The sequence below is a fragment of the Vulpes lagopus genome, chromosome 8 (assembly GCF_018345385.1).
Source record: "Vulpes lagopus strain Blue_001 chromosome 8, ASM1834538v1, whole genome shotgun sequence".
Lineage (NCBI taxonomy): Eukaryota > Metazoa > Chordata > Mammalia > Carnivora > Canidae > Vulpes > Vulpes lagopus.
Genome location: NC_054831.1, coordinates 130,928,855 through 130,956,657, shown reverse-complemented (window position 1 = coordinate 130,956,657; position 27,803 = coordinate 130,928,855). Strand labels below are relative to the sequence as shown.

The following is a 27,803-nucleotide window of genomic DNA, read 5'->3' as shown; positions in this document are numbered from 1 at the left end:
CGGGGGGTGGGGGTGATGGTGAGGGGCCCCGCGTCGGAAGGGCCCGGGGCAGCAGGGAATCGGGACCGGGAACCCCCCACGCCCCTCCCCTGCGGCCGCTCGCGGTCACACGCCGCGCACGCGCGGCTCCGGGGCGGCGGCGCCCGAGCCCAGAGGCGAAGAACAAAGGGGACGCGCTCGCCTTCGCGGCTGGGGCGAGGGGGCGGGGCGACGAAGGGGGCGGGGCAATGGGCGTGGTCACCCCTGGAGTCGCCGCCAGCCCCGCCCCCGCCGACCTCGGCGGCGCGCGCCCCTCCCCCAACGCCCCGCGAAATGGCGGCCGCGTTATAAAATGGCGGCCGCGCCAGGCCACGAGCGGAGCAATAAAAGGCGCCCAATAAAAGGCGCCGTGCGCCCTTCCCCTCCCCCCGCCGCCGCCCCAGCTCCGGCGACCCTCCACCCGCCGCCCCGGCCTTCCCTCGCCGCTTCTCGAGCCCGCAGATGGGGCGGTGCCCCGCGGGCGGAGGCCGACTTCAGGGGGCAAAGGCCGACGGAGCCGAGCGGCGCGGGGAGGGAGCGTCCACGCCCGCAGCGTTAGTTCGTGGCCACCAGCGTGAGGAGGGACGGGGAGGGTCAAAGGACACGGGGCCGGGAGCCCAGGTCGGCGGGCGCGCGGGATCCCGGGCGGAGCGCTGGAGCCGGAGGAGGCGCGGGCGGCGCCGGGCGGGGTCGGCTCTCCCTCCACGCAGGCCTCCGTGAGCCGGGCAGGTCTTCCGGGCCTCGGAGGGCGCGGCGGCTGCGGTCCCCGTGAGGTCCCGGCGCTCCTGGGCTCCGCTCCGGACGTTGCGCTTTCTTTCTCTCAGAGAGCGCTCGCTTCTCGGCGCGCCCCATCCCCCAGCTTCCCTCGGGCTCCGTCTTTCCAGAAACTTCTCAGGGAAACAGCTTACCCACAAAAAAAAAAAAAAAAAAAAGAAAAGGGGGGGTCGCGGGCTCAGCCCCCGCCCCGCCTCCCTCCCGGAGCGTGCGCGCCGGATTGGGCGGCGAGTCCGGCGCGCGCGTGTGCAAGTGTGAGAGGGGGGCGTGCGCGCGCGGCGGGGCGGGGCGGGGCGGGGCGCGGCGCTCTCACGAGGAGGGAGCGGGGTTTCCTCCCCTCCCCCCACGCCCCGTGGCTGCGCAGGCGCGTTGGGGCCTCGGCGGGGGAGGGGCAGGGCCGAGGCGGTCGCCCCGTGGCTCCGCGCGCCTGCGCACTAGGGCGTCTCCGCCGAAGTGTGTTCCGCCCGCGGCTGGCGGCAAAGCGCGTCTGGGCATCTCGGGCGCGCCCTCCTTCCTCCCGGTTTCCTCAGCTCCCCCTCGTGCGCCGCCGCAGCCCCTGGAGGGGTGTCCTCGACCCCGGCCTCCCCCCCCGCCCCGTGCCCAAGGGCTGAGGTCGCGCCGTGCCCGGTTGGCCTCCTTCCAGCCCCGCGTGCGCCATGTTGGGTCGGGCGCCCGCGGCGCGGCGGCGGCGCTTTCTCCGACGGCGGGGGGCGGGGGAGGGGGAGGGGAGGTGGCCGGGCTGCGCGTCGTGCTCGCCAAGCGAGAATAATAAAGGTGTCGTTTCTTTGGAACGCTGCCCCGGGTCGCCGAGGCGGGCTGCCCTGGGTGCGCGGCCGCGGACAAACAAAGGGCCCGGCGCGGCAGCTCCCTGTCCCGGGCTGCGCGGAGTGGTAACCATAGCAACGGCCTTTGCTCTTTCTCAAGGTGCCTTTGGTTTTATTTTCCTTTTCCTCTTCCCTTAGGAGCGTGGGGGAGATGACGGCCGGGGTTGTGGGTTCTTTTAAAAAAATAAAAAAAAAGAGCCACCGCCTCCCCACCCCCCACCTCTTTTTATCTGGCCGTGGGATCCACTTCCGTGCAAGCCCGTTTCTGAAATCCAGCAGGTTGAGGTTAAGGAGGGTTCCCTCGGCGGGTCGCGGAGGTCGGCCACGTCTCCAGCCCCAGCTTTGTCTCCTTGCCGCCCCCCCCCGCCCCCCTTCCTTTTGAAGGACCTTCGTTTCCCGGGGCGGGGCGGGGGGAGGCACTGCCTTCCTGCATTGGTTCAGCGTGTAATGCGGCTTCAGAGCCTTGCAGACGGAAGGTTGAAAAGAGGGAGCAGGTCCGCGGGCAAGGCTCCTCGGGGGCCCCCAAAGACGGACGTGGCACTTGCAACTTGACATCTTAGGGTCGCGAGCCGCACTTCTTGGCTCTGAAGTCGTTGGGCGGCGTGTCCCGCTGCCCCGCAGGTGCGGGCGCACCAGTGACCGCGCAGAGGCCGAGGTCAGGGCGGGTCAAGGCTCTGGGCGGAGCCACGCAGTGGGCCCTAAGGAAGGGAGAGCTTTCTTCCCGGTGGGAATTTTGAGGTGGTGCCAGATTCCTAACAGGAACTCGTAGTATATAAAAAGCTGTTGAACAGGCTGTTGAAGCGCTAGCAAGTAATAGAGTTCTCCTCCTGCCAGCGAGACGATAATTTGAAGCTTGGAAACGACCAGATCAGCTGTCCCTTGAATGGGCAGGATTCTGGTTAGACGTTCTGTCCTAACAAATTAGGGTTAATGAGTCTTTAAAGTCAGAAGTCAGAGTCCCCCCCCCCCCCCAAAATAAAACAAATAAAGTCAGAGTCCATAAAGTAAGGATAGCAGCACTAAGTAAGGGGAAGAAAATTTTGTTACGTTTTATAATTTAAAAAAAAATTTTTTTTAAAGGAAATTCTACATCCAGAGTAGGGCTCCAACTCACAACTCCAAGATCAAGGGTCTCATACAGCTTCAACGTGGATGGAACTGGAGGGTATTATGCTGAGTGAAGTAAGTCAATCGGAGAAGGACAAACATTGTATGTTCTCATTCATTTGGGGAATATAAATAATAGTGAAAGGGAATATAAGGGAAGGGAGAAGAAATGTGTGGGAAATATCAGAAAGGGAGACAGAACATAAAGACTCCTAACTCTGGGAGAAGAAAAAGGGGTGGTAGAAGGGGAGGAGGGTGAGGGATGGGAGTGAATGGGTGTCGGGCACTGGGGGTTATTCTGTATGTTGATAAATTGAACACCAATAAAAAATAAATTAAAAAAAAAAGGGTCTCATACACTACCCACTTAGCCAGCCAGGCATGCCACATGTTTTTAAATTATTTATTATTTTTAAAAGATTTTATTCATGAGAGACAGAGAGAGAGAGGCAGAGAGACAACACAGGCAGAGGGAGAAGCAGGTTCCATGCAGGGAGCCCCATGTGGGACCCGCCAGGGATCACGCCCTGGGCCCAAGGCAGGCACTAAACCGCTCAGCCACCCAGGGATCCCCCGCCACATATTATTTTTTTTTGAACCTGTTCATTTATTTGTATGTTTCATAATTTTAAATAGGCATAAAAACAAAGTTCTTAGATGGAGTCTAATAATTAGAGTCTCTGGAAACTGATCTTGATGGTACAATATATTTAAGTTGAAAATTGTGAAAGACAAGAGTAACCCGATTTGAAGCCACTTTTCTGAGTGTTTTAAGTGAAAGGTTTATGCTTGTGTGTGCTTCAATTATCTGGAAACACAGACCCCTTTTATTAGTTCATCCCACTATGCCCCTTCACCAGCTAACAGTATACGGTGAAATCATTGGTTATGACTCTTAATGGTTCTGTTTTCTTAGAAAAGTCATTTTAAGTTAATCTACCATCCTCCAAGAGAGCCTGAGGAATTCTTTTTTTTTTCCCAAAGTATCTTCCAAATAAAAGTATAAGCAGTGTTTCTCATGACTTTTGTAGTATATAGCCTGAAAAAGTTCAATGAGCTCCTCTGTCAAAATACTGAAATTTAACTTTTTAAAGCCTTAAAAATAATTCCATAATTTAATTCAGAAAGGAATCATGTCTTATATAGTCTTCAAATAGTATGGTTTTATTTTAAGCCACAAAGTTTTAGGTGTCTTAATTGTGGAATATTATATAAAATTAGCAATCATAACCATCTTGAAGATTACTGAGGTAGTGATGTGATTTAAAGAGGTATTACTATTAAATAACAATAATTGAATTAAAATGGACATAGTTTTATTTATTTATTTTTAAATTTTTTATTTATTTATGATAGGCAGAGGGAGAAGCAGGCTCCACGCACCGGGAGCCTGACGTGGGACTCGATCCCGGGTCTCCAGGATCGCACCCTGGGCCAAAGGTAGGTGCCAAACCGCTGCGCCACCCAGGGATCCCAAAATGGACATAGTTTTAAAAACATTTCAAAGGAGTACCTTAATAAGTTTTTTTTAAAGATTTTATTTATTAATGAGAGAGAGAGACTGAGACATAGAGAGAAGCAGGCTCCATGCAGGAAGCCCAATGTGGGACTTGATCCTGGGACTCTGTGATCACGCCCTCAGCCTAAGGCAGATGCTCAGCCGCTGAGCCACCCAGTCGTCCCCATAAATAAGTTTTTAAATTTTTTTCTACTTCAAACTAGAGCAGGGGAGCTTAAAACCCTAAGTATGCTGAAAATTTCAATACATATGTAACAAGTTACTAAATGCATTTTATTTGGTGGTATTATTTTTGAGATTCCATCAAGTATGCTTTATCTTCTCTGAATTAATCAATAGCCTTATTTATTTCCATTCTGCTTATTTCCTGGTGTTTAAAAGTTCCAATCTCCTATGCATAGGGTGTTTTGGTTAATGTATATCACTGCTAGTGAAGAGGTTAAATTTTTTCTCACATGAGGATCAACAATAGAGGTTTAAAAGATTGAGTGAAATCTCCAAATTAATATAGTGAATAATAACATTTTGTTCACCTGGGATCCCTTAACATAAATATGTTGATTTAGTATAGTCCAACATCAACATTTCAGAGAGAACTTAAAGTAACCCAGAGACTGACTTCCAAAAGTGTTTTTGTTATCTTTTTCTAATTATAAATGCAACATATGTTAATCAAAGGAAATTATAATTGAAAAGTTTTTTAGGGGGACGCCCTGGGGGGCTCAGTGGTTTAGCACCTGCCTTTGGCTCAGGGCGTGATCCTGGAGTTCCAGGATCATATTCCCAAATCAGTTTCCCTGCAATGGAGCCTGCTTTTTCCTTCTGCCTGTGTCTCTCCCTCTGCCTCTCTCTCTCTCTCATGAATAAATAAATAAAATATTTTAAAAAATATAAAGTTTTTATTCATCTAAGATTTTATCTTAAAAAATTTTTATTCATCTATATTTCCTTAAAAACTTATTTTTTTTTAAAGGATTTTACTTCTTTATTCATGAGAGACACAGGCAGAGGGAGAAGCAGGCTCCTTGAAGGGAGCCAGATGTGGGACTCGATCCCGGGACTCCAGGATCACGCCCTGGGCTGAAGGGGGCACAAAACCACTGAGCCACCCGGGCTGCCCTGAATAAAAACTTTAAAAAAAATTTTAAATCTCAGGTGAGGTAGGTGGGGGCAATAGGTAAAATAGGTGAAGGGGATTAAGAGGACACTTATGATGAGTGCTCAGTAATGTATAGCATTGCTGAATCACTATATTGTACACCTGAAACTGAAACACGGCACGTTAACTTTATTAGAATTAAAATTTAAAAGAGGAAAGAAAAAAATTAAATTCTACCACATAGTCACAGCTATGATTAATGTATTTGCAAATATCCTTCCAGTCCATTTTTTCCCAATTCCATAAACATTAATAAATTATATTCATAATTCTGAATATTAGGTACATTAGCAGTGTTTCCTCATAGAGGGGGAAAAAAGTTAAGCAACTTTCCAAGGAAATGGTAAAAACATAAGAATGGATTTTTTTTTTTTTTTTAAGAAAATGTCAGCCATTACGTTCATTTCTGGAATACTAAAAACAATGTGGGATAAATTATTTAGCTTACTTAGAGTTTGAACAGTAAAAGAGATTATGAGATGTTAGCTTACTGAAAGTATGATTTAGAGGACTAGCTGGCTAACGTTCAATTGATTGACGTTCTGATAATTTATGTATATGTAATTCCACCAGACTGGGTCTGCTATATCAAAATAAATCTGTTAATGGACTGGTCTCTCTTTCACCAGTTGACCCTCAAAACTACAATATTTCAAACACTCTTTGAGGATAATATAGCTGTGTTGTCAGTTTTATTTTCTACTGTTTTGAGAAAAACTGATTCTAATAATAGAAGGAATTTGTATTGTCAAGTTGTCAAGTAGGCTTTGATCATTTTAGAGCTAGTTAATTTATTTTTATTTGATGCCTTTAGGAACAAATGCTTATATTTTAAGTATATGTTTTGTCATGAAATAGCTTAATTTTAATAGCTTAGGACTAAATTTGTAACCAAATTATTGTTAAATTCCTGGTAATGATTCTGTCCTCCTGTTTAAATGTTGATATTAATTTATCTGCTCTATTGGCTAGGTTAGCATTCAAAGCCTGAGTTTGAGGCTCAGATGCTTTCCCCAACTGGGCTTCCATTACGCATGACTGAACTCTTTGAGCACGTCTAGCATGCTAAATACAGGAGCTCCTCACAGTGTGAAAATAAGACCTGATTAAAAACACATCTAGTTTAATTCCTCGTTGCAAATGGCTCTGCTTTTAATGTTATCTTTCTGAATTATCATTAATACTCAAATGAGGAAATTCACTTCACCATCCATTTATCATAGATGAAAGCAGAGATCACACCCTACTTTTGATCTTTTTCAATGAGCATCAATTATTAATTGTTAAAATAAATTTAAAAATCAGAATAACAGAGTGGGTTGCCTTGCTGTTGAAAACATACAAAGATAAATGCTGATGAAGAAATTCTGCCTTTGTAAATATTTGTACCAAAGACAGAAGTAGAGAAAAGCTTTCCCAGTGTTTCCTGATACATTGCCAATAAAAATGAAAGGCACTGAAAAAATCAGACACTTGATTTGGGACTGTGCAATGGGCATGTACTTACCAGTTTTGTTGTTATTAAGAACTTTGGAATAGAAAAAGCAAAAATGAACAAAGAACTATGTATTTAATATGCGATCACTGCATTTTGATTTGACTATAGGACCTATATAGGCTTTAATCCTGAAAATCGGGACGCCTGGATGGTTCGGTGGTTGAGCGCCTCCCTTCCACCCAGGGCATGATCCTGGAGTCCTGGGATCGAGTCCTACGTCGGGCTCCCTGCATGGAGCCTGCTTCTCCCTCTGCCTGTGTCTCTGCCTCTCTCTGTCTCTCATTATAAATAAATACAATCTTTAAAAAAAAAAAACTCTGAAAATTGATAATGATATGTTCTTAATTTCAACTGATGTTTAGTTTTGATATTAATATGAAATTAGTGGTCAACTTAATAGTATTCATGATATTTGTGGTGTGTTACTTCCAACTCCTTTCACATACATCATCTTTTCTGATCCTTCTAGCAACCTTTTTTGGTAGAGAAAGCAGATTATTTCATTTTGCATATAGGGATATTGAGACTTTCAGGATTTAATTGATATGGCTAGTTCATTATAGACAGTGACAAAATTGGAATTGGAATTTTTGATTCTTAACCCAGGACTATTTCTGTTATATATAATGTCTCTCATTGTATCATCAGTGTTGTGTTTTTCTAGCATAATATGAAGCTCATGGTCATGTAGCGTTTGTTATGCTGAAAGAATCAGTAAGGAACATGGACAGTACTTTCAAAACCTGCCACTATTAAGTTTAATAAAGATAAAATTCCTACTTGGATCACTCGTTTGAACCTATCATCTAAATGTGAGCTATTTTTCCTTGAAATGAATCTGTTCAATTGAAATTCGTGTCATATTTTTTTCTTTTGGCATCATAGGAGCACATTAAGAATTTAAGCAGATAAAAATTAAAATGTTGTTTTACTATTGAATTACCCATTTAGGCTGATGTCTGTTGACATTTTAAAAACCCGAGAAACTAAAATGATTGCTTTGGTTGCTAGTTTTGGTGCCAGTTATTTTGACTAACACTTCAAGAGAATCTGAGTATAAGATGCTATCAAATGATTTTTGGTGGGATTTTGCTAGCCTTTATATAGTTAGAGAGACCGTTTCTTGGATGTTTGGTGAATCTCTGGCAAGATGAGAAATGATACTGTTAAGTTGACATTTGCTTCTAATCTTTTGACACTCTATGATCTCTAAAGGTTCTTTGGGAGAACTTTGACTCAACTGCTTAACGATGTGTGTGTTAGTAATTTTCCCCCAGCTTTCTCCTCCACTACTTCCCAAAGGTGGGGGGACTTGAAGGTATTTGTAAAGTATTCGTAAATGACTGCCCATTTCAAATTAACTTACAGAAATTAAGTATCTACTCTGCTTTTTACATGGAAAATCAGCACTGTTGTTACAAGATCTTTAGGCTAACCTAAGAGAACTAGTTCAAAAAAATTTTTAGGTGGTAAACATGTTGCTTTAACTTTTACTTAATGTCCCGTCATTCTTGTGCCATGAAGAACGCCTTAGAAAAAATATCTTAATTGCTTCTTATTTTGTTCTAGTTTATTCTTTTGTTGTTCTGTGGGAGTCCTAGATGGATGCAAAATACCGTATTCAATAATTAACTAATGTAATGATTTTGCTTCTAAAAGGCTCCTCCCCCCCTTTTTTTTCAGCCCTTTGATTTGTCTTCAACATGATTTTGACTGAAGTCGGCATGGGAGGTGAGATATGCCCTTTCCTTCTGTAATTGCAAGGTGCTATTGTGAATCATCCTCTTTGTCAGTTGCCCCTCTTAATGCAACTGAGCTGAATCTCTTCTTCTTCATGATTGCACTTTGGTCTTTCCCAAGAGATTTCAGCTTATTCGGAGCCTATGAAATTTTAAATGAGTAATTTACATCCTATTTTAAAATGTGTTTCAAATTGTGGTTGCTTACATTGAAATGCATGGTTCATGGAAAAATGCATGTCATTTCAACACCAACTGCGGTGGTATAGGCAGAACTATATAGTTCATGAGTTTAGGTTAATAGTGTGCTCTTGACACTCCTTACGTGATAGTTGTGACAAAAAAATGGCCAAATGCAAATGGCCAATCCTACATCTGAATGTGGGATTTTTAATTTAATTAATAATAATTATTATTATTTTCTTTACTGAGGAGTCAATTCCATAATATTTTCAAGAACACAAATCTCCATTTCACTTAATGACTGACTTGCAATGAAGACAAGATTAACCTCTGGGGTGGCACTAAATACCTTAACTAAATTATCAATGAGTGCCAGTATTGTAGTGGGGCTTTTCAGTTTCTAGCTATTCTTGACCACCTCTTTCTGTTTCTCTTACTGAAGTTAAGCCAGTTAAATTACCTGGCTCAGAATCTAGAAGTTTTAGAAGTAATTTGTCAAAATTCCAAAAATCATTTCAAATGGGTGGTAAGGTTAGCACCTCAGCTAGCTAATCTTGTACTGTAATTGTTGCAACTGTGTAAGGCAGGGGCTTGCTTAGCTTCCTCAATGTCCTGAGAGGAGGGAGGAGAGATTATCTCAACTGATCAAGTTTATTTGGTATGGGCTATTAAACCAAATACAAGAAAAGTTGATGTGACTCTCAGCCTGACACCATCATTAAGAAAGTCACGTTAGGACTATGTGGTGAAAAAACAACAAAAAAACCGACTTGGAGCATTACTGTCTGTGGAACCTAAGAAACTAATTATGCACCGGTGACCCCAGGTACTAGTGCCATTGATTATGATGACCAGATTTCCTTTATTTTTTTTAAAGATTTTATTTATTCATTCATGAGACACAGAGAGAGGGTCAGAGACACGGGCAGAGGGAGAAACAGGCTCCACGCAGGGAACCCGATGCGGGACTCAATTCTGGGATTCCAGGATCACGCCCTGAGCAGGCGCTAAACCGCTGAGCCACCCAGGCGCATCCGGATGACCACATTTCCACTTCAAAATAGCATAGTTTGGTGATAAGGAGACCGTGAATGAGACCACATATTTAAAATGTGGTGTGTACATGAAGCACCGCACTTTTGATATTTTCTGTACTTAATAAAGAATGGAAAAGAAAATTGAGTGGCTGACTATTCTAAACGATTCCGTTTTCCTGGACTCAATTGTCTTAATTTTGTGGGTTTTCTCTGGGGTTCTGTTAATGGGTATTTTATTAAATAATTTATTTGACAGAGAGAGAGGAGCACAGACAAGCGGGGGGGGGGCGGAGGCAGAGGGAGAGAGAAAGCAGCCCCCCCCCTCCCGCAGCGCAGGGAGCCCCCCGCGGGGCCGAATACCACGCCCGGGATCCTGGCCTGAGCGGAAGGCGGATGCTCAGCCAACCGAGCCACCCAGGCGCCCCGAACTGGCCTTTATACAAAAGCTCAGGTGTGGTCTTTAAAGGTCCTCAGGCCTGGGAAGGCCAGAGAGGTCTGATCCGTTCCTATGCTTAAATATTAAATCATAGTAAATCTCCGTGTAAATCCTTTTTTTTTTTGTTTTTTTTTTTTACAATGTCCCACGTGTGGCCGTCGCAGTTCACTCGTATTCCCGGCGTACCATAAGGATCAGCTAGGATATCTTGCAAAAACATTTCGCAAGGTCCTCTATAAAGTACAGTTGCTTAACGTTACAGGCTGATGATCCTGAGGGGGCCGGGCTTCGCAGGCCGCCGCTGCTCCGCGGGGCGGCGGGGAGGGCGGCCGAGCTGACACTTTCCCAAGCGGGCGGGGATCCAAGCGCCCGGAGGCGGGCAGAGCCGACAAGGGGCAGGAGACCCGGCTTCCCCCCGACGGGCCCGGCCGCCGCTCTGACGCGCAGCCCCCTCAGGACCAGCCGCCTTCCTCCTTTCCTCCCGCAGGCCGGCGGCTCCGGGGACCCCAGCCCGAGCGGCGGGAGGCCGCCCCCGCCCCCGCCCCCGCCCGCGCAGCGCCGCAGGTTGACCGCGCGCCCGCCCCGCCGCCGGCTCCCTGCGCGGCAGCGCGCGTGCGCCTCAGGCCCGGGCGCGCGAGCGTTCCTTCCCGGCCCCGCGTTCCTCCCTCCCCCGCGCGCCTGCGCGCCGGCTGGGAGGAACTCGGCGTCTCGGCCGCGGCGGGCGGGCGGGCGGGCGGACGCGCGCGTGCCCGCGGCGAGGGAGGCGGGCCGCGCGCGCCGGTGGGAAGCGTCCGGCTGCCACAGCGCCAGCTCCGCCGTAGCCGCGGCCGCCCGGGTCCCGCTCGCCCCTCCTCCCCGCTCCCCCGCCCGCCGCCGCCCGGGCGCATGCGCCGCCGGAGCGCGAGGGTCGGCTTCGGGTGTGTGGTGGCGGCAGAGCGGAGCTGCGAGGCCCGAGAGTCAGAACCTGGGGGAGAGGGATGGTCTCTGCACGGGGGGGAGCCGGAGGAGCCGCCGCCGCTGCCGACGCCACCGCCGCAGCCGCCGCCGCCGCCGCCTCGGCGCCCGCCTCCCGGCGCTGACGGGCTCGTACGAAGCCGGCGACGGAGAACCCGCACCAGCGGCCGCCGGCACACCGCCCAGCATGGTCCGGGAAACCAGGCACCTCTGGGTGGGCAACTTACCGGAGAATGTGCGGGAAGAGAAGATCATCGAGCATTTCAAACGGTGAGTGACACGCGGCGCTGGGCCGCGCTCTCCGCGGGCGCTGCTGCCGCCCGGCCCGTTGCCGGCCCCTCCCCGTGCGCGGAACTGCTGAGGGGACCGGGCCGGACCCACGGACGGGTGCAGGCGGCGCGCGGCGGGGTGGGCCTCGCCTCGGCCTCGGCGGAGCGGCGCGGCGTCCGCGGACCGGCGCTGCGAGGGGGGCCGGCGGCCGGCGGGGCGGCGGTGGGGTCGCGTCCTGGCGCCCCGGCGCGGCCGACCGGGCTCCCGCCGCAGCTCCCCCCGGAGGTGTGTGACCTCGAGCCGGGCTTGTGCGACAGGAGCGGTCCCACCCGGACGCCAGCCGCGGCGGGCGGTGCGGGAGCAGCCGGAGCCGGGGACACGCTGCGAGCTTCTGGGCGCCGCTCTCGAGCGGCTGGTGACCCCGGGACTCCAGGGACACGGCGAGCCCACGGTGTCTCCTTTTTATATATCAAAAGAAAAAAAAAATTTAAAGGAAGGTGTGCGTGTGCGCGTGTGCGGGTGCGTGCGCGGCGGGCTGGCGGGGACGGTGCCTGAGGAGAAGTTGTGCGCCTGTTTGGGCTCCTTCGCCTCCGCGGCCGCCGTCAAGCCCTGAGGGGCCCGCGGGCTGCGGGGAGCGCTGCGCCCGAGGGCCTCGGCCGTGCCCCTCCGCCGGGGCCGCCCCTGCAGGGACGGGGATTCCCGCCCCCGGAGCCCTCGGAGCGGTGGTCGGGAGAATGCCGGTCCCCTGCGAGCAGGACCGGGAGCTGCTCTCGTAAACTTCCCGGAGCGTGAGTCGCGGCGGGAGGCGGACACGAGCGCTTTCGATGCGTCCTCCGCAGCGGCACGTAGGCGCTCGCCCTCCTGGTGGAGCGGCCGCTGCCGTGGCGGAGAGTCCTCGGCGCGAACGCCGGCGCCGCGGGTGGACGGGCACCGTCGCCCGTCTGGGCTCGTCCTCGAGAAGCCGCGGTTGGTCCCGGCAGTCGAGGCCCTGAGAGGTCTTTGAGTTTGGGCCACTCCAGATTCCTCTTCCTCTCTAGTGAGCGGAGGAGATGCTGGAGCGCCCTCGTTAGTGAGTCACCACGGGAGAAATAGACCGCGGCGCCTGCCCCTGAGCGGCCCGGACGGGGCAATGGAAGCGGAGGCGGCGGAGCCCCACCGTGTCGTTTAAATGGAGGATCGCCGATGCCGCCGGCGGTCGCGGTTCCTGGGGTATTAAATCTTCGCCGCTGGAGCGCGCGTCTGCGCGTGTCCGCGTGTGAAAAGGAGCCGGCGGTAGTGAGGCCATTCATAACCTGCTCGGGCGGTCCTCGGCAGGGCCGGGGGAGGCGCGCTTCCAGGGACTCTCCCGGTGTTTACTACGCGGTGCTGAGAAACCAGGCGAGGCCGGGCGGGGAGCAGAAACTCGCCTCTCTCCCCCGCGAGAAAGGGGCCGAGCCCCGGGGCTCGGCCGGGAAGCAGATGGGAACTTTCCCTCCCTGGCGCTGCTCCACCCTTGACCCCCACCCACAGCCCCGGTGCCCTCCGTGCTTCGGTGGGGAAAGCCACGTAGGAGCAGGTTGTCGGAGTGGCGGAGCCCCGTAGGTGTGCTCGCTTCTAACTCCTCGTGGACTTCTCTCTGTAGGTCTCTCTCTGCCTGGGAAATCCGTCGGTATCGACGTGCAGACACGTGCATTGCAGCATTCGCTTTGCTCCTCAGTGTTCTGGCCAGACGTGTCATTTCGCATTATGCACATTCCAGAGACGTTGCATGCCTGCTGCTGGGAGTTTGGCTCCTCACAAGATGAGGGGTTAGGGAAAGCAGGGAGGAAATCGTCCGAGGGAGTTGGGGGGGGGGGGAGGTTTTGAAGTGGATGGTGCTGCGGTCCGGCTTGTGTGAATGACTTTCTAAAATGGCGGCCAGGACCCACTTTATGTGGGAATCAGCAGAGCAGATCTCAGAATGCACAGAGGGAGGAGGGGGCGGAGGATGCGAGCTGCCTTCGAAAGCGGAGGTCTGGAGGAACGTTACCGCGTTAAAGAGGGCTTAGCGGGCACATTGCTCACTGACTGCGTTTAAAGGGGTATCTCACCTATTGCAGAGCACAAGCAGATGCTACTGATAAAAGAAGATTATCTTAAAACTAAGCAGACCGTGTATCCACCAAAGTCCTTTATTTTAAAAGAAACTTAAAATTTTGTTTAAACAAATGTCCTTAGCTCTTTGAAAAGGCAGTGCATTCTTAAGGGTTTAAAGAATGTAAAGGGTTTACAAAGAAAAATCTCCCCTTCACCCCTGACATCGGGATTCCTAGTTCCCATCCCCCACTTCCCACCCGATCCCCAAGACAGGTAATCTCTATTTATGGCTGCTTGTTTATTCTTAGATATGTACAAGAAATGGTTTTTTTTTTTTTTTTTTTGCCTTTCCAGCTGTGGAGCTAAATGGACCCCGTTTGGAGGAATTCAAAGCCTTTTATCCCTATTGTAGAAAACGTTTTGTAAAATGTGATTGTTACTGGGAGGAAAACGAAATTTGAGTAATTTAAGTGAAAGGGTAAAAAGGTAATTGTACTAGAATGATAGCTCTGGAAGGAAATGTAAGGATACTCACTTGTAGTGTTTTCTAGAAATCAGAATGAGATAAACCCTATAATACCTTTTACCAGCTTTTACACTTTTCCCTAGCTAATTACAACATTAACTAATAACTGTTTTACAGGATTAAGAGGTGTATATTGGGAATACATTACTTAAAACGTTTTCAAAATGATTATTCTTGTAACACTGATTAGGCTTTTGTAGTTAAGTATTTGGATTTTTTTTTTTTTTTTTTTTAAAGATTAAACCAGACAGTTTTGGGAGCAGGGCAGCTTAGAGGCACTTTTGTGTGTGTTGGGGGGAGGGGTCAAACCCAAACCTTTTTTGTATTATTTATATTTTGATCAGTGTTTTTGGTGGAAAATAGATTGAGGGAAGGATGCTGATTTGGCTTTTTTCTTTCCGTACCAAAGAAAGACCAAATCTATAAAATGTAATCAGAGCATTTTCAAAATTTGACTTTATCTTCTTGAAATAAGAATAACATTTGTTGTGTTTTTATTCTTTAGTTTTTGTATTCCAGTGGGAAAAAAAATAAATGAGGACTATTTCTGAATCAGATTTTAGTTAACAAAGATCTGTTGCAGGGACTGAATTTGCACAATAGAGAAAGTCCTTTCCTTTGTATGTTAGCTGGGTTGAAGGGGGGAAGGGAGGAGTTACACAACAATTGGTTGCTGTCTTTTAGTTGTAAGAGAGAGAGGTGTGTGCAGAGATGATTCCTTGAATTAGAATGAGCGAACGAATAGAGCCCTTTAAAGAATATAAAATTCTCTATGTCTTATTTGCCCATTTTGAGTAAATCACGTATTCAGGGTCTTCCCATCCATTCCCAGTTTTGTAGAATATGTTAAAAATCATGCAGAGGTAGAGCAAGGTAGCCGCTTATGTAAAAATGTTGTCAAAAGAATGAGAACTATTTGAAAATGTATTTTGGCTTTGCTAATTTTAAATGTCTTATTACAATGGTTTTCTGAGTTTAAATAGCTGGAATACATGTTATATGTTCATGTATTTGGATCTCTTTACTTTGGGGACACAGTAAAAATATAGTGGAAGAATTTCCTTGTCTTCAGTATTCTATAACTAGAGGTATTTTTAGACTTAAAACAAATTTGACTCACTCTAGCCTTACATCATTGCTACATCGTTTCTTTTTTAGAGCCCAGCCTGTTTCTATGTAGAAACAGCTCTGGCTTTGAATGTTACAATTTCGTTAATTATTTTCAGATGGGCTTTTGTACATTTTAAAAATAAAAAAAAAATTATCCTGAGAAATAGCACTAAAAAATTAATACAGAATGCTTGAAATGTTGTATTTTATTTCCTGAGTAGAATGCCTCTGGCAGATTGGAGGAAAACAGGGCTCGGTGCCAGGACGAATGGTAGTGTTTGACTTGTGGGGGACATGTTTTTCAACTACCTTTCTTGTAGATTCTTGATTGCTCAGGCATTGTATTGTTTGGAATGCTTATGAAGAGATTGCGGGCTTGATTTATGAGACATTTCTAATCCTGTAGAGCACTCATGCTTTGGGAAGATTTATACAGAAGTTATAAAGATAGTGGTAATGGGAAAGTTTTTCCAAATGGTCTTAAGTCTCACTTTCTCCTTACTTTGAAATTTTGCTTAAATTAAAAAAAAATGTTTGAAACAGCTCGTGAAAACTGATATATGCAATTGGAGATGATATATGTGTGTGTATGTATATATATATATATATATATATATATTTTAAAAGGTTTTATTTATTCATGAGAGAGAGAGAGAGAGATGCAGATACAAAGGCAGAGGGAGAAGTAGGCTCCATGCAGGGAGCCCGATGTGAGACTCGATCCTGGGACCCCAGGATCACACCCTGAGCCAAAGGCAGATGCGCTTAACCGCTGAGCCACCCGGGCGTCCAGATATATTTGTTTTTAGTTACAAGCATCTGTGGTGTTGGAGCTGTAGTTAACTAGTCCACAGTATTTAGAGTAAGCATTTTGTGGCCTGCAAATACTTGAGTATGTATATTTATTAAAATTGGGCTCCTGAATTTCCTTATTGGATGCTTTGTAATAAATGTTTACGCTCTTGAAACAGACATATCTTAGCCTGCTGAACAAGGAGACAAAGTAATTTTCTATAGTTAACTTTCTAACCTTGATACTTTATTATTTTTTTTTATTATTTGCCTTAGAGCTACTCAATTTTGAGTGAAGGTAGTATACTCTTGTGGAAACCAGTTAGAATGTTTAATCATTTTATTACAAACTGTTTAATTTTTGTGTGCTACCTAACTGGTTTTCACTGCGTGGAAATCTACTTTGCCATGAAAAGATGTTCTCGGTATAATTTTACAATATTAGAATATTCAGATTTTTCCCCCTACATGTGTCTGCATCTGCCAACCTGAAAATTGTAAACATCTAAAAAGAACCCACAAAAGAATATCTCTATAAAATCCTCACTTAAGTTTAGTGAATTCTTGGCTTTAATTATTTGGGAGTTCATTTTGAATATAGAGATAAATTGAAGTTTAGCATAGAGATTTTTATTGTAGAAGGAGCAGTTCCAGTTCTTAAAGTTAAGGAGTATTTGTGGGAAAATTCAAATGGGAAACACTATTATTTTTCCTATTGCTTGTTTTGGTGCTAGGTTTTTAGTCCAGCCTTAACCTCTAGAGTTATGTATATCTCTTTGCGTGTTAAATGCAGAGTTTGGGTAACTTGAGAGTTTTGACAAATGGAATGAAGATTTTCTGATTATAGCTTGTATTGACTTTGATTGTTACACTGTGTGTAAACGTGATAGGAATGTATGTACTTTTTTGTGCAATACATTTATAGTTTTTTGATTCTTAAAATTGGCCGATTTATTTAAACCTTCACTCCATTTTATTCCTTTGATTTGAAAACTAGGACATTTGTACTCTTTTAAAAAACATCTTGTATTTTAGGGGCGCCTGAGTAGCTCAGTCGGTTAGGTGTCAGACTCTTCATTTTGGCTAAGGTCATGATCTCAAGGTCCCGGGATCAAGCCCCTGCGTGCAGCTTCCCCCTCAATGCAGAGTCTGGTTGAGGTACTTTCCCTCTGCTCCTGTCCCTGCCCATGCTTGAGCTATCTAATAAATATATCTTTAAAAAATTATGTTTTACAAAATGACATTTGGCATACAGTGACTTGTGTCTTTTATAAATCATGAAATTGGTAGGTGGTAATTTTTTTTGTCTCAGGCATTTTAATTTTTTTATTTTTAAAAATTTTTTAAAATTTTTATTTATTTATGATATTCAGAGAGAGAGAGAGAGAGAGAGAGAATGAGGCAGAGACACAGGCAGAGGGAGAAGCAGGCTCCATGCACCGGGAGCCTGATGTGGGATTTGATCCCGGGTCTCCAGGATCGTGCCCTGGGCCAAAGGCAGGCGCCAAACCGCTGCGCCACCCAAGGATCCCTGTCTCAGGCATTTTTAAAAATTATACTAGTACACTGTCTACAGTAAAGGCACTTTTTCCATTTAAGATTCCTTAAAAATCACTTTGTTTTGTTTTTTTTTTTTTTAATTTTCTTTAAGGTTTTATTTATTTGAGAGAATGCACGCACATCTGTGTGCATGAGCTGCGGGGGAGGGACAGAAGAAGAGAGTTGAGGGACAAGGAGAGTGTCCCCGCTGAGCTTGGAGCCCGTGGAATGGCTCATTGCCGGCTGGGTCACAGGATCCCAGGATCCCAGGATCCCGGGATCCCAAGATCACGGCAGCAGCCAAAATCAGATGCTTAACACTGAGCCACCCAGGTACCCTGCAGAAGATTCTTTGTGACTTCATTTCCATGTTTGCAAATCATTTATGCTCATCACAACTTGGAAAGTAAAGTAGCTATTAGACATGCTGCTAGATACTTTAGTGTATTAATAAAGATGCATAGATACCTCTATTTTGTAGTTTAAAAATTCTGCTTTGGAGAATTTTGAGTATATACAAAAAAAGAAGAATAGTAGATGAATCCCATGTACTCGGCATTCAGCCCAAACAACCATCAATTGTGGCCTATCCTGCCTTATGAAGAGAAATGAAGCAGAGGAGGGGATAGAGAGTCATGAGGATGGGGGGAATAAGTACAGCCTCCTTGAAAAGATGGTATTTGATACACCAGAATGAAGGCCTGTCCAGATTTAGATCCACTTCTTTCTTAGTGGTGTTATTTTCTTATTTAAAATGTTTTGAAATACAGTTCATGATATGGTACAAAGAATTCCCACATCTCCTTTCTCTAAATTCCTTAGTTGTGGGATGCCCGGGTGGCTCAGTGGTCGAGCATCTGCCTTCAGCTCAGGGAATGGTTACGGGGACTTGGGATCTAGTCCTGCATTGGGCTCTCGACAGGGAGCCTGCTTATGCCTCTCTGCCTCTTTCTGTCTCTCATGAATAAGTAAATAAAATCTCTGGAAAAAAATAAAATCCTCAGTTGTTACCAGTTTGCAACATTTGCTCCATTACTGTCTCTTGTCTTTTTGTGGCATGCTATCCTGTTACCGTTAAAGTCTCTCTCTAGTACATACTTTACCCAAACAAGGACACTCTTCCATTGCATTTCATAGTCTTCCCAGTCAGGAAACCAATATTGGCACAGTTATTACTGCCCAGTCCATAGACCCCATTGAAATGATGCCAGCCATCCCAACAATATTCCTTTTTCTTTTTTGATCCATGTATTGCTGTTTATGGTTGCATCTCATCATTCTGGAACAGTTTTCTCAGTCTTACCCTAATTCTCATGTGCCTGATAGTCTTATAAAACCTAGGCCTGGGAATCCCTGGGTGGCTCAGTGGTTTGGTGTCTGCCTTTGGCCCAGGGCGTGATCCTGGAGTCCCAGGATCAAGTCCCATGTCGGGCTCCCTGTATGGAGCCTGCTTCTCCCTCTGCCTGTGTCTTTGCCTCCCTCTCTCTCTCTCTGTCTCTCATGAATAAATAAATAAAATATATAAAAACAAAACAAAACCTAGGCCTGTCATTCTGCAGGATGGCCTCCACTTGAGCTTGTCCGGGGTTACCTCATGACCAGATGAGGGCATGCATTCTTGGCAAGAATACCACAGAAACGATTCTGTGCCCATCTCAGAGTAATATATAAGGAGGCAAATAGTGTGGATCCATCCTACCACTGGGGATATTAGTTTAACTTTGCTCACTTGGTCAAGTTAATGTCTTTACTATTTACCCTTTGTATTTGATTTTCATATATGCACATTATCTGTACTTCACATGTTCCAATACATGAGGATTCTTTCTAACTTCTCCATTACATACTTGTAAATTTTTTCGTAGACGATGAAAAACCTGACTGCTGTTACTCTTAGTGTTATTTACTCAACCAGTTCTGTTCTCAGTGTAGCTAATAGACCATTCTGTTGCCTTCCTGCTCCATTCCCCCCCCCCCCCCCGGCTCCCCCCAACTCTGGGCACATCACCCCTGCTGCCTCTGTTTCACATCCCCCCCTCTCTCAACTAATTTCTTTGGAAACCAACATTTGAGGGTGAGGAACAAGGAAAGGAAAGGAAGGTAGGACTTGAAATGACTTGCATGTTTTTGCCCCCAATTTTTTCTTTCCTAGGAGACAATTTGTGGATCAATACATTCATCTTTCTCTGGTTTAAAGCAGATCTAAAGCTACCTGACTCTTAAAATAGTAGTTTTGGTTCTAATTCCACCATTGACTTAGTGACATGAGCTTAATCACTAGATCAGTCTGAGCTTTATTATGTGCTGAGTCACGTAGAAGAGGGGAGAGTCACACAGAAGAGAAAGGAGTTTGTTTCTTAGAAAATAATATTAGGAATCATCATTGCTTCATTTATTTATTTGGTTGTCAATCACTCACTTTCTATGGTATCTCAGCAAAATTTTGCCCATGCCCTACCTTCTCATAAACCTCACTGACCTTAACTTTTTTTTTAAAAAATTGAGTTATAATTGATACTAAAAACTAATGTTATATAACATAATTTGATACTTGTATATATTTCAATGTCTACTAGATAAGTCTAGTTAATACCTGTCACCATACATAAATTTTTTTCTTGTTTTTTAAATTTGTTTTTTTTTTAAATAAACATATTTTTAAAAAAGATTTTATTTATTTATTCATGAGAGACACACAAAGAGAGAGAGAGAGAGAGAGGCAGAGACACAGGCAGAGGGAGAAGCAGGCTCCATGCAGGGAGCCTGATGGGGGACTTGATCCTGGGACTCCAGGATCATACCCCGGGGCAAAGGCAGGTGCTAAACCATTGAGCCACCCAGGGATCCCCAATAGAAATAGATTTAAAATAGATTTTACTTACCTGTTTGTGAGAAAGAGAAAGATTGAGAGAGAGAGAGAGAGAGAGAGAATGAGCAGGGGGGTGGAGAGCAGAGAGAGAGGGAGAAGCAGACTCCCTGCTGAGCAGGGATCCTGACTCAGGGCTTGATCCCAGGACCCTGGAACCATGACCTGAGCCACAGTCAGATTCTTAACCAAATGAGCCACCTAGGTGCCCCCCCCCTTTTTTTCCTGTTTTTCCTGTGATGAGGACTTTTTTTTTTTTTTTAAGATTTTATTTATTTGTTCATGGCGGGGGGGGGGGGGGGGGGTGGCAGAGACACAGGCAGAGGGAGAAACAGGCTCCATGCCGGGAGCCCGATGTGGGACTCGATCCCGAGTCTCCAGGATCGCGCCCTGGGCCAAAGGCAGGCGCCAAACCGCTGAGCCACCCAGGGATCCCTGTGATGAGGACTTTTAAGATTTACTTTCTTAGCAACTTTCAAATAAGTAATACAATATTGTTAACTGTAGTTACTATGTGGCATATTATATCCCTGTGACTATTTTATGTTAAGATTTTATTTATTCATGAGGGACACAGAGAGGGGCAGAGACCTAGTCAGGGAGAAGCAGGCTCTCTGCAGAAAGCCTGAAGTGGGACTCGGGACTCGATCCCAGGATAATGCCCTGAGCAGAAGGCAGATGCTCAACCACTGAGCCACCAAGGCATCTCTTCCTGTGACTATTTTAGAACTAGAAGTTTGTACCTTTTGACCCCCTTTCTTTTTTAAAGATTTTTAAAAAACCGTTGAGCCACCCAGGGATCTCCTTGACCCCCCTTTCTTTTACTCATTTCACCCTTCTGCTCCCAGTCTGTTCTCTGTATCTGTGAGCTTGTGAGTTTTCTTGTTTTTAACATGCTACGCAGAAATGAGATCATTTGGTATTTGTCTTTCTCTGATTCATTTAGTATAAAGCCCTCAAGGTTCATCCACCTTGTCTCAAATAGCAAGACTTCCTTCTTTTTTATGACTGTTTAGTACTCCATTATGTATATATATATACTACATTTTCTTTACCCATTCTTCAGTCCATGAACACTTAGATTGTTTCTGTGTCTTAGCTGTTGTAAATTATGCTGCAGTGAATATGGGGATCCACGTATTTTTTTTTCAAGTTAGTGTTTTCATTTTCTCTGGATAAATACCCAGAAGTGAATTGTTGGATCATATGGTAGTTCTATTTTTAATGTTTTGAGGAACCTCCTATTGTTTTCCAAAGTGGCTGTACTCAACATTTTTTCCCTCTCTTCGGAAATACTCTTGGTCCCTTCCAAGGGATTCCTCAATGAGTTAAGACCCTTATTCTTTGGCACAAGCCCTGGAATGTTATTTTGAAGTAGATTCTGGATATCTTACTTTTATCCATAAATATTTCAGTATTTATGCCTACAAGGTAAAGATTGTTTAAAGAGATATATTCCTATTTCAAATATCTAGCCACTATTAAAGTTTGTAATGGATTGGTTTTTAAAAAATTTTTTTGTGTAGTCAAAAATCTTTTTCTGAACTCAGACTCTATTTTTTTTTTTTTTAATTTTATTTATGATAGTCACAGACAGAGAGAGAGGCAGAGACACAGGCAGAGGGAGAAGCAGGCTCCATGCACCGGGAGCCCGATGTGGGATTCGATCCCGGGTCTCCAGGATCGCGCCCTGGGCCAAAGGCAGGCGCCAAACCGTTGCGCCACCCAGGGATCCCTGAACTCAGACTCTATTAAGGGCATACCAATTGTAATTGGTGGTATGTAATTCTTTAAAAATTTTGTTGAAACAACTTAAAGTTGGGGGGCACCTGGGTGGCTCAGTTGGTAGAGCATGAGACTCTTGGCCTTGGGGTTGTGTGTTTAAGCTCCAATAAATTAAAAAAAATTTTTTGAGGTTTAATCTGCATATAGATTACTTAAAGTGTACTTACTTTAAGTGTAAAGTTTGTTGAATTTTGAGAAATGTAGGCATTGTTGTAACTACCACTACCACCTTAGTCAAGATATCACAGTTTTTTGTTTTTATTTAAGATTATGTATTTATTCATGACAGAGAGAGAGAGAGAGAAAGGCAGGCAGAGACGGTGGCAGAGAGAGAAACAGGCTCCATGCCGGGAGCCCGATGTGGGACTTGATCCTGGGACTCTGGGATCATGCCCTGGGCCAAAGGCAGGCGCCAAACCACTGAGCCACCCAGGGATCCCCCAGTTTATTTACTTCTTGATGAATATCTTGCCTATTGAAGTCTTTTAATATATAGGTTTTAATCTTACTCTCTCTTTACAACTTAATTTGTTGCACACCAGGTTGATTATAGTTTCTGACTGTGTGAATTTTGCTGATTACATTCTTGTCCATGGGGTGCCTGGGTGGCTCAGTCAGTTTGACTTTTGGCTCAGGTTCTGAGCCTTGGGGTTATGGGATCCAGTCCCTAGTTGGGCTCTGCGTGGTGTGGGGCCTGCTTGGGATTTTCTCTCTCCCCCTGCCCCACCCCCCTCAAAAACAAAACAAACCAACAAAAACACTTTTTGAGGTATATGTTAATATCTCACCCTTTGTTCTCTGATTTTTTTTTTAAAGACTGTATTTATTTATTCACGAGAGACACAGATTGAGAGGCAGAGACAGAGGCAGAAGGAGAAGCAGGTTTCTCGCAGGGAGCCCGATGTGGGACTTGATCCTGGGACTCCAGGATCACTCCCTGAGCGGAAGGCTGGCACTAAACCGCTGAGCCACGCAGGGATCCCGGTATTTGTAAAGTTTTAAATTATGTTGCAGTTAATATTTTTTTTAAATAGTGTATATGTAAAGCGTATAAGGATATACTCTAGTTTTTCTCATCACTCACATCTATTTTTCTCGTAAAGTAACCCTGTCCACAGTGGTTTTTGACATAGATCATCCTTTCAGCATATATTTGCCTTGTCATTCTAAAAGTAGATGTATAAAAGGAACTTATCATCACAGTTTAGGGTCTCACGGAGTTACGATATTTGATTTTCCTTGTGTTGATCATATTGAAAATTTTGTTGTAACAGTGTCTTTCTGTTTTTTTTTTTTTCCTGAATGTTTTGTTATTCCTAAAAGATTTTTTGTTTGTAGAAAAAAACTTTTTATTTCTAGAGATTATAACTAATCAGATTAAAATGTGGACTGGGAAAGTTTGCGTATTTAATAAAATGATTGACATACAGGCTGTGACTTTTTTTTTTTTTCAGGCTGTGACTTTTTAAAAAAAATTTTTATTTATTTATTCACGAGAGACAGAGACATAGGCAGAGGGTGATGCAGGCTTCCTTGCAGGGAGCCTGATCTGGGACTCGATCCCAGGACCCCTGGATCAGGACCTGAGCTGAGGGCAGATGCTCAACCACTGAGCCATGCAGGTGTCCCAGCTAATGACTTTTTTAAAGATTCTGTTTATTTTTTTATTTTAAAGAGAGCAAGCATGAACAGGGGGAGGAACAGAGGGACAATCAGACTCCGAGATAAGCATGGAGCCCCACACAGGACTTGATCCCGTGACCCTGAGATCAGGACCTGAGCTGAAATCAAGAGTCACAGGCTTAATTGACTAAGCGACCCAGGTGCCCCGTGACTCATTTTTTATATGGATTGGGTTAATTCCTTGCCATGGTTCTTTATTGGGAAGCGAAAGTTTAAAAAAAAAACATTGGAATTAAAGAAATCCAAAGACCTTTTAGGATTAAGGAGTGATAAAGAACTCATTTCCCAAATCTAGGAGTAGAAGTAGTCTTCAAAGATTTTACAAAGATACTCACAGTGGAGTAAAGAATATGGGATTTATGTAACTACAAAAAGGTGGGGTCGGGGTGCCTGAGTGGCTCAGTGGTTGAATGTTTACCTTTAGCTCAGGACATGATCCCGGTCCTGGAATCGAGTCCCGCATCAGGCTCCCTGCGAGGAGCCTGCTTCACCCTCTGCCTGTGTCTCTGCTTCTCTCTGTGTATCTCTCATGAATAAATAAAATCTTTAGGAAAAAAAAAAGTGGGGTCATGTTTTTGTCTTCTGTTTTATTTTAGCAACTATATTATATGAAATAAGGATAAAAGTCACTGGTCAAGTGAAGTGTTAGAAGTATTCAAAAGTTTCTCAGAATCAATGTTTAACTTACTGTTTTACCAAGAAGCAAGTTATAAGGTTATTTTTTAAAAATATTTTATTTATTTATTCATAGACACACAGAGAGAGAGAGAGAGAGAGAGAGAGAGAGAGTCAGAGACACAGGCAGAGGGAGAAGCAGGCTCCACGCAGGGAGCCCAGTGTGGGACTCGATCCCGGGTCTCCAGGATCACACCCCAGGCTGCAGGCGGCGCCAGACTGCTGTGCCACCGGGGCTGCCCGCAAGTTATAAGGTTAAAAGTGAATTTCTTCTCAGCAGTTGTAATAGTCCTGGTTAGCTATGTAGGAAGCATGTTTTCAAATGTATTCGTGCTAGCTACTCTTGATGTGGATTTTTGCTATTATTTATTCTCTTGGCTTCTGCTTCTTCAGCTTTGTTCTCTCTAGTCTTCCCTTTTGTTGATCAGCTTGCTTTGCTACTTTTTTCTTCATCTGCTTAATTTACTGTTATTATGAAATCATTAATTATGATCATTTGCATTCTATTTAGTTATACTTGAACTTTTCCCAGAAAAGTACTGTGTAAATCAGACACATTTATGAGGTTATTCATGAAGTATTGTGAGCACAAAAGTCCATATTTTAACTTAGTGGTCATCATGTTCCTGTATTGTGTTTTGGTTCATGTAGGATAGACTCGTCTCTCCTGTGCTCTAGAGAGAAGTACTTCATGAAGTATTTCTAAGATCCACTCTTCCTATTTGATCTCACCAGTAGGATCTAAAGATTATAGAATCTTAGGAATTTTTTTCTCCCCCTAATTGAATAATCTGTCAGAGGTTTATGTATCAGTTGAGCAATTTTATCCTTTTATTAAAAATTGACTTAAAATAATTTTTTAAAGTAAACTCAGTGACCAACGTGGGGCTTGAACTCAGGATCCTGAGATCAAGAGTCATGCTCTACTGACTGAGCCAGCCAGGCATATCCAAAATTAATTTTACTTAGTAAATAGGTTCCCACTAGATTGGTGTAAAATAATGCATATGTGTATATGTGTATTTTTTTCACCGAGGTAATGATACCTGTAATAGTTCTGAAGAATTCAAGGCTTTGCTGAAAACATTGCTTTTCTCAAGAGTTAGTCATCAAATTTTCACATACAGGATTCTAGGCACTCACCATGGATTCAGTAAACAGATGAGTATAGTTTTGTTGGTTGAATTAAGCTTGTCATTGGTCTTTCAAGTTTTCTTAAATCCTCTGAATTAGAACCAGTAAATAGTTTTTCATATGAAAAAAGTAATCTATTGTGTTCATAGCAGCCTTATTCACAATAGCCAAAAGTTAGAAGAAGCCATAATGTTGATGATCCATGAATGGATAAACAGAATAAACAAATATTAAATTTGTGATAAATAGAATACATACAATGGAATATTACTCAGCCTTAGAAGGAAGGAAATTCTGACTCATGATACAACATCGTCAAACCTTGAAGAAATTATGCTGAGTGAGGGAATTTTACATTTATGTGGATTCCTCATGTGTATGCCTATTAAATTTGATTTTCTTCTGTTTTAAAAAAAATATGGTGGGGCACCTGGTGGCTCATTTGGTTAAGTGTCTGATTTTTTTTTTTTAAGGTTTTATTTATTTATTCATGAGAGACACAGGGAGAGAGAGAGAGGCAGAGACACAGGCAGAAGGAGAAGCAGGCTCCATGCAGGGAGCCGGATGTGGGACTCGATCCTGGGTCTCCAGGATCAGGCCCTGGGCTGAAGGCAGGCGCTAAACCGCTAAGCCACCCAGGCTGTCCAAGTGTCTGACTCTTGATCTCAGTTCAGGTCTTGATCTCAGGGTCTTGGGTTCAAGCCCTGCATTGGGCTCCACACTGAGTGAGGAGTCTGCTTTATTTATTTATTCATTTATTTATTTTTTAATTTATTTATGATAGTCACACAGAGGGAGAGAGAGAGAGAGGCAGAGGGAGAAGCAGGCTCCATGCACCGGGAGCCCGACGTGGGACTCAATCCCGGGTCTCCAGGATCGCACCCTGGGCCAAAGGCAGGCGCTAAACCGCTGCACCACCCAGGGATCCCAGGAGTCTGCTTTAAAAGCAAAAACTAACTATATAGATAAAATTTCATTAGGTGAAATAAATCCCAAAAGGTCAAGTATTATATTATTCTAGTTACAGGAAGTACCTAGAGCAGTCAAATTCATATAGACAGAAAGTGGAATGGTGGTTTTTCTTTACAGTTGTAAGCAGTGTTGCAGTAAGCAATCTTGTATAGTTTGCAGACACCTGCAATTACACATGCATGATCAATCTTTGTGAATGGAATTTCTAGGGATGTGTACTTAGTTCTTAATCAGTACTATGAAATTGTCTTACTAAGAGGTTTTTCTGACTTACATTCCTACAGTGTTATGAAAGTGCCTATTATTTAGACTAGTACCTAGGTATTATGAAAATTTAGGGTTTTGTATTATGTTGCCTTTTCAAACTTTTGATTTTCAAAATTTTGAGTAAAATTAAGCAGCTTTTTTGAGTGTATTTCTTTTGTTTACTATCTGTATATGTACACATTTTATTTATTTTTAATTTTTCTTTTCAAAAGATTTTATTTATTTGAGAGAGAGCAAGAGAAAGAGCACAGGCAGTGGGGGATGGGTAGAGGTAGAGGGAGAAGCAGACTTCCTGCTGAGCAGGGAGGATGTGAGAATCATGTGGGACTCGCTGCCAGGACCCTGCGATTATGATCTGGGCTGAAGACAGACTTTTAACCAACTGAACCACTCAGGTGCCCCTAAGATTTTATTTTTAAGTAATCTCTGTACCCAAGGTTGGGCCTGAACCTACACCCCTGAGATCAAGAGTAACATGCTCCATCAACTGAGCTAACTAGTGCCCCCTGTGTGTACGTACATATTTTTTATATTTATTTACTTAAGATTTTTTTTTTAAGATTTTATTTATTCATGAGAAACACACACGGGAAGAGAGAGAGAGAGAGAGAGAGAGAGAGAGAGAGAGAGAGGCAGAGACACAGGCAGAGGGAGAAGCATGCTCCATGCAGGGAGCCTGACGTGGGACTCGATCCGGGGGCTCCAGGATCATGTCCTGGACTGAAGGAGGCACTAAACCACTAAGCCACCCAGCCTGCCCTAGAAAAGATTTTTAAAAAATATTTTTTATATGTTTATTCATGAGACACACCCAGAGAGGGGGGGGGCAGACAGTAGGCAGAGGGAGAAGCAGGCTCCCCACGGAGAGCCCAATGTGGGAC

At 44.8% G+C, this 27,803-nt stretch overlaps 1 protein-coding gene across 1 annotated transcript in view; it reads left to right on the top strand.

Annotated features, from left to right (window-relative positions):
* Nucleotides 1-11,173: 11,173 nt before the first annotated feature.
* The window catches only part of SPEN (spen family transcriptional repressor), a 95,323-nt gene continuing 78,693 nt past the window's right edge, over nt 11,174-27,803 (top strand). Inside the window, 1 exon segment of the mRNA XM_041767653.1 lies at nt 11,174-11,518. Within this exon segment, the coding sequence (XP_041623587.1) occupies nt 11,436-11,518 (83 nt within the window). The 5' untranslated portion in view covers nt 11,174-11,435.